Source organism: Mus caroli, unplaced genomic scaffold (genome assembly GCF_978045245.1).
Source record: "Mus caroli unplaced genomic scaffold, Mus_caroli_1 scaffold_14, whole genome shotgun sequence".
NCBI lineage: Eukaryota > Metazoa > Chordata > Mammalia > Rodentia > Muridae > Mus > Mus caroli.
In genome coordinates, this window is record NW_028227269.1 from 97,237,096 (window position 1) to 97,253,675 (window position 16,580).

Genomic DNA, 16,580 nt, shown 5'->3' on the forward strand with positions numbered 1-16,580 from the left:
GCATCAGATAACACTGGGTATCCCACCCTAGTCAGGTGGCACAGACACACCTTGTAGGGTTGTTCTGAGGATTACATAAGGAAAGCAATGAAAACTGCTTAGCCTAGGGGCTGGTGATGTATGCTTATTAGTGTCGACTCTGTTCCCATTATCCTTCAAGCAGCCTACATCACCTCTCCAGAAACTCCAGTGAATTATCTCTAAGGCACACGGTTTAATGGGGGAAATTCAATTCTTTCCAGTCTACTATGCCTTTGGTAGCTAGCCCTAACCCTACATATGCATCTTCCCAATGAATGTGCTGTATTCATTTCAAAGCAACCTGGCAGCAGTAGCAGGTGTGTGCCTGAGATTTGAAACTGCCTGGGAACGTAAGGTGGCTCACCCTCTGAACCCAGCCCTCCTTCTCAGGGGAGCTGCTGAGTCTGGCCTCCAGTCCCTGCCATTTCTTGGTCTTCCTCACTGGCAGCACACTCCAGACTGAGATGGTGAGCATGCACGTGTCCGCTCACTGGCTGCCAAGAGCCAGCTGTGACACTTAAGTGTGCCTCCATCTCTTCGATCCTTTCTATTCCCACCCACAAGTGTCAGGAATGAGGTCTCTGGAAACTGGCACAGCCAGTTCACAATGGCTCTGTGGAAAAAGGCATTGAGAGCCGTCTCCCTTTCCACTGAACACTAGACAGGAATATGAGCCCAGTCGCCTGCCCTTAGCCTAAAATTAGCATCTTTCTTTCCCTTCTGTACTACTGGCTGGTTTTGTGTGTCAACTTGACACAAGCTAGAGTCATCCGAGAGGAAGGAGCCTCAGTTGAGAAAATGCTTCCATGAGATCCAGCTGTAAGGCATTGTCTTAATTAATGATCAATGGGGGAGGCCCAAGCCCATGGTAGGTGGTGCCATCCTTGGGCTGTTGGTCCTGGGGCTCTATAAGAAAGCAGGCTGAGCAAGCCACATGAAGCAAGCCAGTAAGCAGCACCCCTTTATGGCCCCTGCATCAGCTCTTGACTCCAGGTTCTAGCCCCGCTTGAGTTTCTACCTGACTTCCTCCAATGATGGACTATGACCTGGGCAAATAAACCCCTTCCCAACTTGCTTTTTGTTTGTGGTGTTTCATTACAGCAATGGAAACCCTGACTAAGACCCCTTCTCTCACTATGCACCTCCTGAAAAAAAAAATCAATACATTCAAAGACCAACACAACCCATCACCTCACGTTCTGAGATGGAGTTAGGAGGCAGCTCAGTCAAATACTAAAGAAAATACACATTTGAAGCCAACTTCTAACTCTGTGGGCCCAGTAGAAGAGGTCTAAGCATCCCTTTCTGGTCGACGGCGTTCCCATCTTTTCTCCCAGCAACCCGGGAGAAGAGAACGGTTGCTGGAGCCAGTGCACAGGCTTCAGCACCAGACTCCCCAGCACTTACTGGTTTTCTTAAATGTCTCCAAGGCCCCCTCAAATCAGCTAGACTGTGACACTCACACCTGGCCAGGGAGAAGCAGCATGGATCAGTGCATACTCGATGGCCATTGAGCTAGGAATTGCTCGTCCCTGCCCCCCTAGCACCAGAATTACTGGCATGGAGTCCCTAACCCCAAACCCCACGTCTGGGACTCAGGTCCTCACACAAGTACTACTGATGGAGCCACTTTCCAGGGTCTAAAGCTCATCTCAGTTCTGAAAGGTCCAAGGCATAAAACAAACATTCCTGCACGCTGTGCTGACCATCAGCACTTCACCTGCCTCGCTCTTTGATAGGCATCTCCCTTAGTCTTTGCAAGGTCCAAAATTAACCTCAGCAGGGAGCTCGCAGCTCTGCCATTGGAGGGCAGCCCTGGTTAACACTATGAGAGGCCATAAGTAGAGCAGCAGGCCATTCCTGCCATCATTCCTCCCCTGAAGGCACCCCTTCCACCTGCTTGCTTGGAAGCAGGCTGGGGAAGGGCTGTCACGGCAGGCAGGGTACAGCCTGTTTCCTGTGGTCTTTCTTCTGTGGAGCCCTATATAAAGGACATATACCCTGGTTTCAGACAGCACTCCCCATCCCTCTTGGTCCATTCTGCTGTTTTGCTTATTATTGAGAGTTCCGTCTCTGGGAAAATTCCAACCAAGGATTATATAAGCCTTTGGAGATGGCTAATGGTGACCTAGTTTCTCCACAGGGGTTAAAGATGATTCACAAGGATTGTCAAGGGAGCTACTAGGCAGGTGATTCAGGAGATAGGAGCAGCTGAGATCAGTCTACACCACCACTCTTTAGGGAGAGACTGGAGTAGGCGGATAGATTTTGATTTCAGAAGGTAGGATGAGTAACCAGCCATGCTCTTGGCTGTTCTGGAAGTGGCATTTTGCGCACGATGGCCCTTCTTGCAGAACGTATCCCACACACTGAGTGACACCAGGGGCACAAACTGTTAGAAGCCAAGGCTTTAATTAACTGTGCCTCTCTGCAAATTGCAGTAGACAATTGAAACAAGAGGGGGTGACCCTCAGGACTGCAGTCCGACCCCTGCAGGGGGCACAGGGCTCCTGGGTTCTCACTAGCGTCTCAGGCAGACTCTTTTCTAAAACTCACTGAGCGTTAGAGCCAGTGTGCTGGCCTTGGCTTAGCCTTTCGGATGCCAAACAAGGAAGAAATCTAAGGGGCTGCCACTTGGTGACCTGAAGTGCAGTGGCTACAAAGCACAATGACAAAGCGGGGGGGGGGGGGGGGAGGAGGAGAGCCCTTTCTAGCAACCAAGCCAGCCTGTTAATTGCCAGGACTGAACAGTGCCAGGAGAGGAGGTAGGTAGCTTGCCACTCAGAGGGGCAGCCCAGGGGTGAAGCAGGAAGCTATAAATAGCAAGGCACGAGGAGGCTCTATAAACAGAGCCTGGTCACAGCACCCAGCCCCAGGGAAGAGAGCAGCAGAAAACATATGGGGTTCTCAGAAGCCAGGCTGGCCAGCTCCTGACCATGGGAGAAGGTCTGTGTGAACCCACACAGAGAGGGACACACAACCACGAGCTTCACTATGCACGCTGCCTGTTCTCCATCATGGAGGCTGGCTGTTGACTTTATACATTTACTGAGGATTCATACCTAGGCCTGGGGCAACACTAGCAGGGTGGGACACAGCATCGTCATCATTCTGGCTCTGTATGATTTCTCCCTTTAGGGATCAAGGCACTGCCTCCAATCTCAAGGCAAGAGATCAGCAACGTTGCCAGGCAGTAGTGGTGCGCATCTTCAATCCCAGCACTTGGGAGGCAGAGGAAGGCTGACCTCTGACTTTGAGGCCAGCCTGGGCTATAGAGCAAGCTCCAGGGCAACTACATAGGGAAACCCTGTCTTGCAAAACCACCCCCACCCCCAACCCCGCAATGTAGGTGATGATGGATTTGACATGATCCCTGACTATGGCACTATTCCAATCTTTAGGGGCTCTGCAGTCTGCCACTGACTGTGCTTATACTTGACCTCCAGATGGGAAGGCAGATATGAAGTCAGTGTCCACGCTCTTCTTGTTCTCAGTCCCCACTGCTGTTCCTGTCTCTGAGTGTGTCCTCTGGTGACCTTCACGGGCATCCCAGTGGTGCCTGCCAGGACCTTGGAGAGCCTTCTTGGCCTGGGCCCTCGTGAAGGGTGTGGCTACACTTTCACAGAATGTTGTTAAAAGCTTTCTTTTTAAAAAGCCCACTAAAATGATCCTACAGAGCTGGGTAATAGAGCTCCGTCTGGAGTCCTGGTTTCCATCCCTAGCGCACGTATGCATATATGGTATGGTGGTGCTTGCCAGAGAAATGGTGGGCGGCAGGAGGAGAAGTTGTTCAAGGTCATCCCTGGCTACACAGCAAGTTTGGGGGCCAGCCAGGATCACGTGGAACCCCACCCTAGAAAGAATGGAAAAAGAATCCACACCTTTAACACATGAGCACTTTTAAAACTCAGTGCGGCACTTGGACGTAAATAGGACTGTGGATATTGTAGAAAGAGAATTACAGTTGGAGAGTTACAGGGATGGAGAGAGGAAAGGCTCGTTTGGCCAAGGAAATATCAAAAAGCAATCCTGTCAGCAAATCAGGAGAACCCAACCTGTGGTCAAGAGGCCAGGAATAAGAGACTTTCAGGAGAGACACTGAAGATCTGTGAGTGCTCACTCCATACCCCTTGACTTTCCTAGACTCTCCATTCCCTTCTCAGCCTAGGGACCAGTCCATCTGAAGTACATACACATAAAGAAATACCCACAGCACACAGAGGTATCGAGCCGAGGAAGGGGTTTGAATTTACACGGCTCTGAGAGATTGGAGTGCTTCCACTAAGACAGGTCATGCCACCATGCCACCTGATCACAGGAACCTTTCCAGCCCGTGACTTGATGACCACTGGAGTCTATAATTTTTTCCTGAAATGTCATCTAAGAACGGATTTTAAGTACAGATTCCTCTGACACTTAAGAGCCACATTCCAGGCTAGCTAGGTGAACTGCTATCTGCTTAGCGGTAGAGTAGGCTGGCTGGAGGTGTGAGCAGCCTCGCCGTCCATACGCCAGGAAAAGGAGGCTGGCAATGGGGAGTGAGTGTTCTGCAGTCATGGCAGGTAAGGGTGGCCCCAGACACAGGGCCAGGCTCTCTGAACATGCTCACTTGGCAATATCTCTTGGATCTTTTAAAATTGGTACAAAGAAAAATGACGGGACGGGGGTCTGGAATTCTTATTACTCCACCATGAATCTACTGTGCATCTTGGGAGCGATGTTTTCTTGTGGGAAGTGCTACTGTCTCCAAAGTGGGGGGGGATTCTCATTGCTTTGGAAGGCAATGATATCTTCAGAAAGCCAGAGCTCCACGCCAGCTGGAAACCTAGTCACAGGCGCAAGACAGGTAGGGAGCAGTCACTAGCAGTGTCACAGGAGGACCAGCCATGTCAAGTTACTTTCTGCACGTGTGACCGAGCAGCACAGAAGACACGCAGATCTTAGTGTACCATCTCTCGGCTCAGTGTGGTTCTGGCCGGATGTGGGGCATGGACAGACGCACTGACCTTAGGCTGTGAGGCGGGGGAGACATCTTGATTTCAGGTCAGCTATAAAGATGAGAAAGGGAAAGGAAAGACACTAGGCAGTGGGCGGGAGTCAGGCCCAAGCAAGGCAACGAGCGACCTGTCGTCATTAAGTTAACACTGCTCCATGAGCCCTACTAAACTACATCAGCCCTGCCCTTCTCTCTGTGGCCACTTAGTAGGCAGGGTAGAGGTGATGCAATGTGGTACTGTGGTTCCATCTTAAGGCCAAGCCACTCATGGGCGGGCCAAACTCTCCAGAATGTACCCTAATATTATTGAAGACCTAGACAGGAAAAAAATAAAAACGTTTACAACTGGGTACTGCTTAGCTCACTATGATGGAAAAGCTGGCCCAGGGACTCTCTCCTACAGACTCATGGGGTAGGTGTGGCTGTATGTGTGCATGCATGTGTATGTTCAGTTTTGAAGGGGATGCTCCAGGTGCAGAGCTTTGCCAGCATTAGTGCTTCCTATGGCCTGGGATGTAAATGAGAGGTGACGTTCACAAACTGTGGTGCTGTATGCTATAGAAATATCTACTCACAACCTGCTTGTATCTCAGGGGGAGAATTCAAAAGCATCATGGCACTGGCAGCATCAATGTCAGGATCTGGAAAAATCAACCAATAAATAACATTATTTACAACGGGGCTGGTGTGTATGTGTCCTTTTCCCCCTGCAAGTTACAGCTTATGAATGTGACAGAGGGAAAAAAAAAAGCCATCCAGATGAAGGACTGCAGAGGTGACTCTCACACCATTCGGACTTAAGAGAAAGAAAAGTTATTCTAGAATGAGATTCAAAGAACATGTTAGTATTTTCTTCTTCTTCTTTAAGATCTATGACCATATCCTCTCGTGCTTGTTAATGTTGGGTCTGCACTGTGGGTGTCTGATAAGCTGCTGGTCTGGGCGCCCCCAGTTTTTTACCCTAGGGTGGAGAAGTAGGTGAGCCAGAAACAATAGGAAGGTCAGCCTGGGAATCTCTAATGTTGGGGAGGAACTCACAGCATCAGAGAAAGCTCTGAAAACACCTGCATCCAGACAGATACAAACAAGACATTTGGTCATTTCCATTCGTCAGCAGAATAGAAATTGCATTTTACAAGGGTATGTGTGCACACGGTGGTGTTGAGAGGTGGTGAAGGCATTTTTTTTTTTAAAAGCACATAAAGTACAAAGAAAGGCATCGAGGAAGTTCTGCTGTTGAAGGCTTATGTCCTCATTTATTATTGCTTTTAATCTGCTCCCTCCCGAACGCACATCACTTTATTGCTATAATTCTTAATAGGTTTCTGAATCCTTACCAATCCACCAGTTGACAGATGGCAGGTTATATAGAGACAGAGAAAAATATTATCCCTTTATAACTAAATTCATTTCCCTCTGAGAAACAGCAGCGCCGCTGCTATGGAAATGAAGGTCACCATGGCAACGGTAAACAACCCCCAAGAATGGTCACTGAATAGGCTGAAAAGAACATCTGCCCCAGCCCAGCGTCCCAGCTGCCCTGGGGCGAAATTCGCTAATAGTGCAGTGAGGCCTTGTGACAGAAGCTGCCGCCTGTCCCCTGTCCAAATAAATGAAGTGTGCAATTGAAGCCGACATCAAAATGCCTGCCCTTGCAGATTACTGCCTCCATGTCCGCTAAACCCAGTAACTAATGACTGGGGAGAGGGGGCCTCGTACTTGTCAGTTTTTGTACAAATTACATACCAAAAAATTCAATTTACCACTAATGGCTCCATGGCACTTTATTTTGGGTATTATGCGAGAAAATTACTTTTTTACTGTTTTAAAAAGGTGCATTTTTCATACTTTCTATGTGTAGTTTAATTCCAAGGGAGTAATGCAATGCATGATAAAGCCCCACAAGCGATTAATAATATGGATGATGCTGGTTTCAGAAGACAATGCCTTAGGGAAAAGAAAAAAAAAAGGAAAAGAAACTTCACTCTGCCCTTTTCTATTTTGCCTGCAGGAGGCCTGTTACCAAATACCATAATGGAGCAAAAGTTTATTTTAATAAGCGCATTGTAGGAGAAACAGGTAAATTAGCTTCCTTGGCAACTCCTGGGGTGACATTGCTCAAACAGTCAATTCCTCCCCCCTGATACATGTTCAGTGAGTCACAGAAAAGCTTCAAGTTCCACTCTGCTCCCGCGTCCCTACTGCCCAGCAGTGAAGACCTTGGTCCCATGGGTGGCAAAGGACAAGTCCTGAGGCGGCCCCACTTTGCTCTCAGGGAGCAAATATGTGCTGTGCCTTTTCTTTTTCCCATACAAAACTTCACTGCCATCTTTTTAAGTTCTAAGTGCAACAGGTGGTCGGAGTTGCCCTGGCTACGTGGTCTCTATCCTCCCCCCCAAAGGGGAGGGTCCCTGGGGTAGTGGGAAGCTCAGATATGAAATTAGGAGACAAAAAAGTAAGTTCCATTCCTTCTCAGGAGGAAGTCTGAGGGTCACAGACAAGCATGGCCTTAGTGAAAGAAAGAGAGCCTGCGAAGCAAAGAATAGCATCAGTCGGCTCTTACAGGGATCTAGGGAGCCGAAACTCGAGGGAGGAGCTACCCAGCATCTCCCCATGACGCTCCACCCACCCAAACCAAGTCGAACAGACATGCCTAAGTTGGAAAACACAGGATGCTGACCCCCTCCCCTACTTTCCTCTGAGCAGACGTACTGCCTCCACGGATGGGGATGCTGATGCCCTCAGAGAACCCAAGCCCCACCTCCTCTCTCTTTAGGAATTCCGGGGGAATGTAACAGGCAGACTTCTCATGATCTAACATATATGTGTGTGGTAGTATCTGCAGTGTCAGGCATTCATTGAGGGTCTTGGAATGAATCTCCCGCTGAAAAGGGGAGAGCACCGTATCTGCAAAACAGTTGGCTGTAGCCTAATTTCTTTTCACTTAATAATATATCTTGGCAACCTTTTGCTAACATTATTAAAAGTTTTTGCAATGGCGTATCTTGTGTGTGTGTGTGTGTGTGTGTGTGTGTGTGTGTGTGTGTGTAGAAAACCTCCTTGCTGCACTGGCAGTCTCTTTTCCTTAGATGCTGGCTTTCCAGGAAGGGGAGATGAAACATCTCGGGTGATAATGGAATCCGCCTGGAGCTGAAGTTCCGCCCCACAGATCCTGGCCATGTTTACATGCTGTTTACATGTTGTTTGTTTACATGTTTACAGCATGTTAACGCATGCTTACACACTGCCTCTGGAGAGCCCCTTCCCACCACCCTTACCCAGCACGGCTCCTTTCGGCATTCCTGTGTCACGCCCTCCTCTACCCACCTCAGCTTCTCTGGGGATCAGCTCATGGCTCCCCTTGGGTGACAGGCTGTCCTACTGGGTGCACTTAGGGCCTTTATAGGCTTCCCCTCTCGTTTGCATTCAATAAAAAAAAAATCAACCACCTGAATGAAGCCGAGACACTTTCTGATGGAAGTGGCCATTTGGGGTGAGCTGGGAACATTTGAGAGGACTGGGGAGCTGTTTTGGGGGGGGGTGTGTCTGGGGATATGTCTGTTCCTGAGGAACACCAATTCCACAGAGAGTCAAGGAAGGAGTGAAGTGGGCGGGCTGTGGAAGAGGTTTCCTTGGTTGCCGAAGGTGAGGTGGGGGGCTTCCCATTGCCGTTCAGTGTGGTTTATCAGTCTAAGAAGAGATGATGGTGTTTTGTTCGGGACTCACAAACACACAAACACAGGAGTTAACATTCCTGTTGTAATCTGGGAAACCACAGCGAGGCAGAGGTTCAGGAGAGTAAAACAGCATGACTGTTTATTTTGGGATAGTCCCTAGCTCTGCATCCTGGTACAGGAAGCCAAGTTAAGTGCGACAGGTTAGTACCCAGCATGCTACCATGGTGCTTGGTAGAGTTAGGACCACCATCCATGCATGTATCCTGTGATGAAGGAGTCCCAGATTATGCTTTGGCAACAGCATTGCTTCTCTGAACGTTGCCAGTGCTGCATATCAACTTGGACCTTTGGTGTGGTCAGCTTTTCTGCAGTACAGGACCGAGAAATGGTGGCACAGCCTGTTTCCCATCCTTCTTCCCTTGAATGTCCATACAAGCCGACCCACACAAATGAGGAAAACAGGCTTCTAAGCTTCTGTCATCCATGGCTCAGCCCACTTGGATTAGGATAAAGTTGAATCTTGCTTTCCCAGCACAGGGGGATGGTTCCATCTGGGAGTGGTGGAGGCTTTCCTCTGTGGGCAGGGTGGGAAAAGCACTAGATAAACCAGGCAGGGGGATTGCTAGGTTCAAGTCCTGGGTCCACTGCTAGTTAACATGGGACTCTCACATTGCTGGGCCTGACCTCACTCATTATAAAATGGTGTGGGTGACTGCAGACATGAGAGGAGCCTGAGTCTATGCCAGTTTTCACAGCTTCCTAGCTATCTGTAATGTCACCTGACAGCTTTTTTCCTTTTAGACTCATGACTGACAGAACTATGGACTCCAAGAGGCAGCTTCCAGATGCACCATCTGCTCCAAGGTGTCTGGAGGTAGAGGACAATCTTTAAAGCCAGGAGAATATACCACTCCTACAAAGCCATGGCCTGCCTGTCGGGTAGGTGTTTGGTGGGTTCTTGGTGTGACTTCTGTTGGGTACCAGACGGAAGTGTCTGGAAAGGCTATGTGTTTAAGCAACCTTAAAATATAAAGGCAGACAGAAGGCATGGTCCTCACTCTCAAAACAAAACAAAACAAAAACAAACAAACAAAAAAACCCCCAACCAACCAAACAAACAAAAAACAGAACAAAACAAACCAGCTCAGAGCTGGCAGGCTACCAAACAGTTTTCTCAGATGGAAACCTTGGGCAGTCTGATCACTTCCGGAAATCATTTGATCTTCCACCCAGTGAATGTGCCCCCCCCCCCACTCCTCCTTACATGTCAAGTGATTTTCACGGTGTTATAATGTCACAGGATTGATCCAAAGATAATAGATGTGGGGAAAATGTCACATACTAAGTATAATAGTGCGGATATGGACAACCAGAAGCGCACACTGGCGCCCTCTCGTGTGCCTGTCTACAAGGCAAGTGGGCCGTTAAGGTTCTTCCTTGCCTGCCTCACTTGCTGCTTAAGATGGTACTTGGGACCTGTCAGTGTGGAGCGAAGCACACACAGGATAAATGAATGGGTGACTTTATCTTAGTCACTGGTCGGGTGAGTAGAAAACTCGGTCCTTGGCTAGGGATGGCACCTGAGTGCGGGGCTCAGGATGGACAGTGGAACTCACTGGGGACTCTGTCAAAACCAGACGGCACTGAACTGTGCATGCAGAGGGAAGCTAAGACTCCTTGCAGGGGCTGTGAATGTGACCGGAGAGAACCCAGAGCAAAGGTAAGCGAATGGAGAAAAGAAAAGGAGGACACGACCTCTCTAGACATGGGTTGAGGAACAAGTTTGTGTGGATATAAGGGAGAAAACAGGAAGAGGCATCCAGGAGAGTCCACAGAGGGCATGGCCAGCAAATGGAGCAGGGCATCCATCATAAGGAGAGGAAGAGAGAGGAGCCTGGAGTGCCTGCTAAGAGTTCCAGAGGCCAAAGAGTTTGAAAAGAGGCCAGTGTAGCCCAAATGGCTGGGTTATATAAGGAAGGAAAGCAGCCCCTGGGTTGGAGAGCTCAGGGTAGGTGGTGGGGTATGCCATCCAGGAGGACCCATTAACAGGTAGGAACTGAGGGATGCAGGGACAACCCCGTGGCCAGTGTCAACTTTGACTGGGTAATAGGCACCTCAATTAGCCATCTTCTTGAGGCCTAATAGAAAGCACTCCCTGGAAAGCCTTCCCTTCCCATGACTTTGCCAGATCATTTAGGTCTGAGACAGCTTTATCCATTTTCTGTAACTGCGCGTGAGAATGACATACCAAGAAGTATTTGCTTAATTCCTAAAAATCGAGAGAAAAGACCTGATTCTCTCTTAGGACCAAGAAACACTAGAAAACAAAGAAACAAGCCATAAAACGCTCCAGGAAGTAGCAAAGCCCTTCTAACTGAGCCCTGTTTCTCAACTGGGGGTGATTTCCCTCTCCCTTGCCCAAGGACATGTGGCAATGCCTGGAAACAGTTTTGATCATCATGACTGGGTGGGATGGTTAACACTCCGCAGTGCAGGACACAGCACTATCTGGTCCATACGATGAGAGTGGAGGGAAACCGTGGCTGAGTTAGCATGCACATGTGCTACAGCTGAGAAGGGAATCTCTGAATCATTGTCTCCAGGAGAACACAGCAAAACAAGACATGAAAAGTCACCTTGTTGCTTATCCCTGCCTCCCCTGCCCTCCTCGTGCAAAATCTCTGAGAGAGATATAGAATATCTGCATTTGTGACTCTGAAGTCACTGACGCCTTTAGCTTCCATTGCAACCAATCTAAAGCAGCTGCAAGTGGTCTGGCCAGCAGCAGAAGGGAGTCGGTAGTGCGGTCGGCTCTGGTGACGTCATTTGCCACCAGTGATGTCACTAGCCACCACTACTTCTACATCCCCTCTGCCTGAGTGTTGTGAAGACGGAAGCACTGGGGAAGAACCAGGAACAAGAGGAAGGAAGGAGCTACAGGCATGGGGACTGAGGGACTCTCATCAGAACTATGGCTTTACCTCAGGATAGGGAAAGCAGCATCACGGGTGTGGGAAGAATGTGAAGTCTCCTAACAAAGACTGATGCCAGGGTGTAACTTCAATCACTGCCTTCATGATGGGATGAGCACAGAGCACACCAGGAGTGCACCTTAGAAGGACTCGGGGTCAGCTGGGCTGGTGACATAGGCCTCTAGCCCTAGCAGGGACACTTTAGACCTCCCAGGTCACAGTGTGGCACACTATTATCCTGGTACTTGGGAACAAATGCAGAGGAATTGCCCATGAGTTTGAGGCCAGCATGGGCTACACAGAAAGCTCCAGGCCAGCTATTGCTGCAATATAGCAGCCAGATTGGAGAGCGGAAAGAATCTGTAGCAAGGCAGGCCAGGGAGGATGTGTGACCCACACCTGTAGCTTAGATGTCAGGAGGCCCTCATTTCTACATACTTTTAGTCTTTCTCAGATTAAAACCTGACCAGAAAAACCTAAAGAAAAAGAATTGACTGAATCCACAGGCTGGCATCACCACTAACTAACTCTGAAAACCGAAGGGGGGAATAAAGTTTATCCAAGCCACAACCCAGTCCAAAGCAGCTTTCTCGCTTTGCCAACCAAACCCACTTATTACCCCCAACTCTGTTTCCTGTTGAAAAGGGTGCTGGGGAAGGTCGTAGGAAGTCAGAACTGAGCTCAGATGCCAGGGCCGTGGTCTGTCTAGGTCTACACTGCCCACGGCTAGGGTGGCACGGAGGTGTCTGGGCTGGGTCTCAGGGTCACGAGTGCTGTTTCTCTCTAGAGAAAACAAAAGCTCGTTGATGCTCTCCAGGGAGCCGCTCCACGCTTCCACTTTCTCTGGGCAGCAAGGACCTTACAGTTGATGTCTCCTGAGCTCTGTCTACTTTGCCGAATCTGTGTCCAAAGCAAGCGAGCACAGTGACTGCAGTTTTTGTCCTGATTATCAGCGAACACCTTTCACCTGCTGTTCTAAATTTCACGAGTGTCTACCTCTGTAGCGCCTCTGACTAGGTGACAGATGTCTCTCTACCAGCTGCCTGGGAGACAAACAAGCTGAAATGGGTTGCACAAAACAATCTAAATTTCCAGACTTGGAGAGGATGGAGGTACAAGACCTGATACAGGTTAGGATTTGTCCTGTGGGTCACAGGAAGAGGAGTTAAGTCCGTGAGATGCCCTTTGGGCTCAGCATCTCCATTTTGAAACCTCTTGCTTACTTGTGGTTGTGTTTTGTTTTGTTTTGTTGTTGTTTTTAAACTAGGGATATAGGGAGAAACTTTGGCACATGCTGGCTTCTTGTGGGGCTCCTACAAGAGCTCAGAACTCCCCTCTCTGCCTCCCCCACCTTAGTATCTGGAAGGAAGGACATCTCCAGTCTATTAGTTGGAGATGACATGAAGGCCATGGGATGAGAACAGAAACCAGGGAGGGGTAGTGGGAGCACCAGCCAGCTGGGCACTAACTGGCAGTGGAGCCTGTCTGCACTCAGCCCGCTTCCTCTCTCTGTGCTGCCCAGTCAACTACCCCCATTTACTGGAAGACCAGCTGCTGCCCTGTTTCCACCCTAGACACTACCTCCCCGCTCTGTGAGGTGCTCAGAATTCCCCTCATCCACTCTCTCCTGCCACTGAGTAGCAGGGCCCCATGCTGCTGAAATGGAGACCTTCCACAGGCAGGGCGTCTTCATTAGCTCTGGCTTCAGCTGGGCATATGTGCCAAGCCACTTTTCCAGGAGGAAAGAATCCATCTCAGCGGGACACTGGCTGATGTGGGAGCCAGAGGGGAAAAGGCTCAAGACCCGGAAGTCAGTGTTGCAAGGCACACCTGCGCCTAAGGCTAAGTCAGGACTGTTGAAGGATTTCTAAAAATTGGTTGTTCAGATCCTGTTTGGGGAATCTTACTAAAAAGAGCAGAAAAGGGGGCTCAGCAGTGAAGAGCACTGGCAGCACTCACAACCATCTGCATCTATAATATAGGATTTGAGGCCCTTTCCTGGCATGCAGGTGTACATGCAGATAGATAGAGCACTCATATATGTAATAAATAATATTTTAAAAAAGATCACAAAGACGGGTATACAAAGTGAAGTGTTCTCTCTCTCTCTCTCTCTCACCCCCAAAACAAAAACAATAAGATGGTATCAAACCAACCCCTCAAAACCAAAATAAAGCACTAGACTGCCTGTCCAAAGGTGATTAATGCTCTTTCTCAACAAAGTCAGGGCTCAGGACATGAAAGTCCAAGTGTTCCCACGGTGTAAGATGGCTACCAGGGAGACAGGGAAGGCAGGCTGGGTCATGACCCGCTCAAATTTCATTTTTCCCTGGGACAGGAGTTAAATGTGACCCTCTCCTGTAGTAAGTGCTAACCAATGGTCAAAGCTGACACACCAACGCAGGCTGAGCCCAGCAGACCCAAGGTCATGCCTATCTGGTTAGGTTGGGAGAGGGGGTGAAGGGGGAGAGGACAGATGCTAGCACCCTTCTGACCCTGTAGACAATTAACTTACACTTCCAAGCAGGAGGTGCCCTTACGTTTAACTCTGTAGGCATAACTGTACATAATTAGAAGTCATAATTACAGCTCTCTTTCTCGAATGTGACCACAGTATCCACACTGACCTCTGTGGCAGCCTGGCCTCCATGCTGGGAAGTACAAACAGGGAGGATACAGCCTCTACCCAGTGACCTCACAGAGATGGGCAGCCAATGCCCCAGACATTTCTAAGGTTGGGCATCTACACTTATTCCCTGGGGAGTGAACTTGGGATCTGTTTGGGGTTTCCTAATTATCCCTTTCCACTGAGAAATATTTTACTTTAAATAGACACACAGTAAGCTGGAGCCTCAACATTGTCTTCTTTCAGGACATATGGGAAAGGCCAAAGCAACCATTCAAATTAATATGCCAGTAATTACTGTGTATCTACAGTCTAATTACCCATGAAATGACCAAGTTGAAAAGATCAATTTCTGATCAGCTTTTCACTTGGGCATTTTGTAAAAGTAGCTATGGAGGCTCTAGGTCACTGAAAAATGCCAATTTATTATTAGTTTATTATACCTTATACCCCTATGTGGCCATATATCAAAGCTTATCTCCAATCATGCCACTAAACAAACCATTCCACAGGAAATCAAACTTGTCTGGGTTTTCAGACAGACAGACAGACAGGTCTCAGCTTTGGGCAGGGAAACACAGAATTCAGAAGTTATCCTCTGAAACCATCTTATTGATGAAAAAGAAGAGATAGGCCCAGGTAAAGCAAGAATGAGCCCTGGGTGAGTTGGTTGGCAGTCTCTAACAGTAGACAGGCCCCGCTGGAACCTCAAAGACTCTCCATCCCAGCCATGCCTAGAGAAAGAAGACAGGAGCTCTGTCGCTTTAACAAAACACAGGGCCCAAACTGGATACTTCTCAGGGATATTTAAAACACAAAACACATTGGATTCTCTGTGTATCCCACGCATGCAAACAAGAAGGCAGGACATCTAAAAGATCATCCCAGAGTTTTAGCTCATAAATCCAACGCGGTTTTTCAGCCATGTGACTACCAACTCACTTTGCAGCAAAGGTCAGTCAGTTCCTCTCTGGCTTTTAGGAGTCCGCAGACCTCCCAGCCCTTTCTTTTTAGGAGTATCTGCGCCTCTGCCTATTACTACTAGCCCCTTACACAATCCAGATAGAGTCAACAGTACTTTAACTCTTCAGCTAAATGTTTAGAGATGAGAGAGAGAGAGAGAGAGAGAGAGAGAGAGAGAGAGAGAATGAGAATGAATATCTCACTAGCCTTTGTGGGGCTGAATGAGATGGGAAATTCCCAAGTTCCCTAAGAACAGAGGCAGAGGGCTTCACAGACAAGTCCTGTCCACATCCAAACCCAGGCCAGGGGCGATTCCCACTTGGAGGCATGAACTTTGAAGAAATACAGTTTTTAACCATACACTTCTCTGTGACTGGAGCTGCCTGAGAGTGAAAGATGGGTTTCTGTATTTGTAAAAGCTTTATTCAGTAAGGAGAAATAAAGCCATTCCTCAGAGGTGTCCCAAGCTAGAGTTTAAGGAGAGGAATAATTACCTCACTGCTTCTGTAGGCGTGTCGCTGGAGAGATACACTACCCCAGTACTGTGTTCTATTGGTTCAGTAAGAGAAAGCAAAGGGACTGGGTGTTAATGCACACCAAAGGCATTTAATTGAGACCAGAACATTTGCATCTCAAAGCTTACTCTCTCTACGTGGCCACCAATACAAACTGCATATATCAAGTGTCAGGGTACAGTGATCCAGACGGGTAAGGAAGAACCTACAGAGGGGCACATTCTCAAATTTACAGTAATTATTGAACATTTTTCATGTTATTTACTGGCCAAGAAGTCTAACGCCACACACAGCAAGGATTCTATGACCACGTGCTGGCTTGCTAGGGTCTCGGGACTCTGGCTCCACACACCACCCAGCCGACCGCCACCCTCACAACCAACCTCACAGCCTATTAAAAGGAAGGCTTTGTCCCCGGGGCTTTGCTCACTGCCCTGTAAAGGAGCATCGGCCATATCAATCCCAAGTGTCACCGTGATAGACAAATCACAGATTAAACACCACCCTTCCTCATTTCAATTAAGAGTTCGGAACTGAACTTCGCATCCCATTTGTTTACCTTGATGAAAGTAAAGGTTAGAAACAGGACACTGGGCCAGGGAGATGGCTCGGCAGGTAAAGAAAGCGCTTGCCGTCCAAGCCTGATCTCCTGGGTTTGCATCCCGGGAGTACACGAAAATGGCCACCTGCTGCAGGGCACTTCTGTAAACTGTGCGCTCCCATGGAGATATGGGAGGTAGAGGCAGGATAACTAGCCTGGGTCAGCCTTCCTGGCTTATGTGGCATAAACAGGAGAAACCCAGCCTCAAC

The 16,580-nt window shown here is 48.6% G+C and overlaps 1 protein-coding gene across 9 annotated transcripts in view; it reads right to left on the reverse strand.

Moving 5' to 3' along the window:
- The window catches only part of Foxn3 (forkhead box N3), a 370,218-nt gene that overhangs the window by 23,002 nt on the left and 330,636 nt on the right, over positions 1–16,580 (reverse strand). For 7 of the 9 annotated variants that reach the window (XM_085830613.1, XM_029484504.2, XM_029484506.2 and 4 more), the window contains one exon: positions 5,593–5,658. The exons of 1 other annotated variant lie outside the window; for it this stretch is intronic. In XM_085830613.1, the coding sequence (XP_085686739.1) occupies positions 5,593–5,658 (66 nt within the window). The remainder of the gene's footprint in view (positions 1–5,592; positions 5,659–16,580) is intronic. One more of the 9 variants, XM_021179586.3, reaches the window with a different exon arrangement.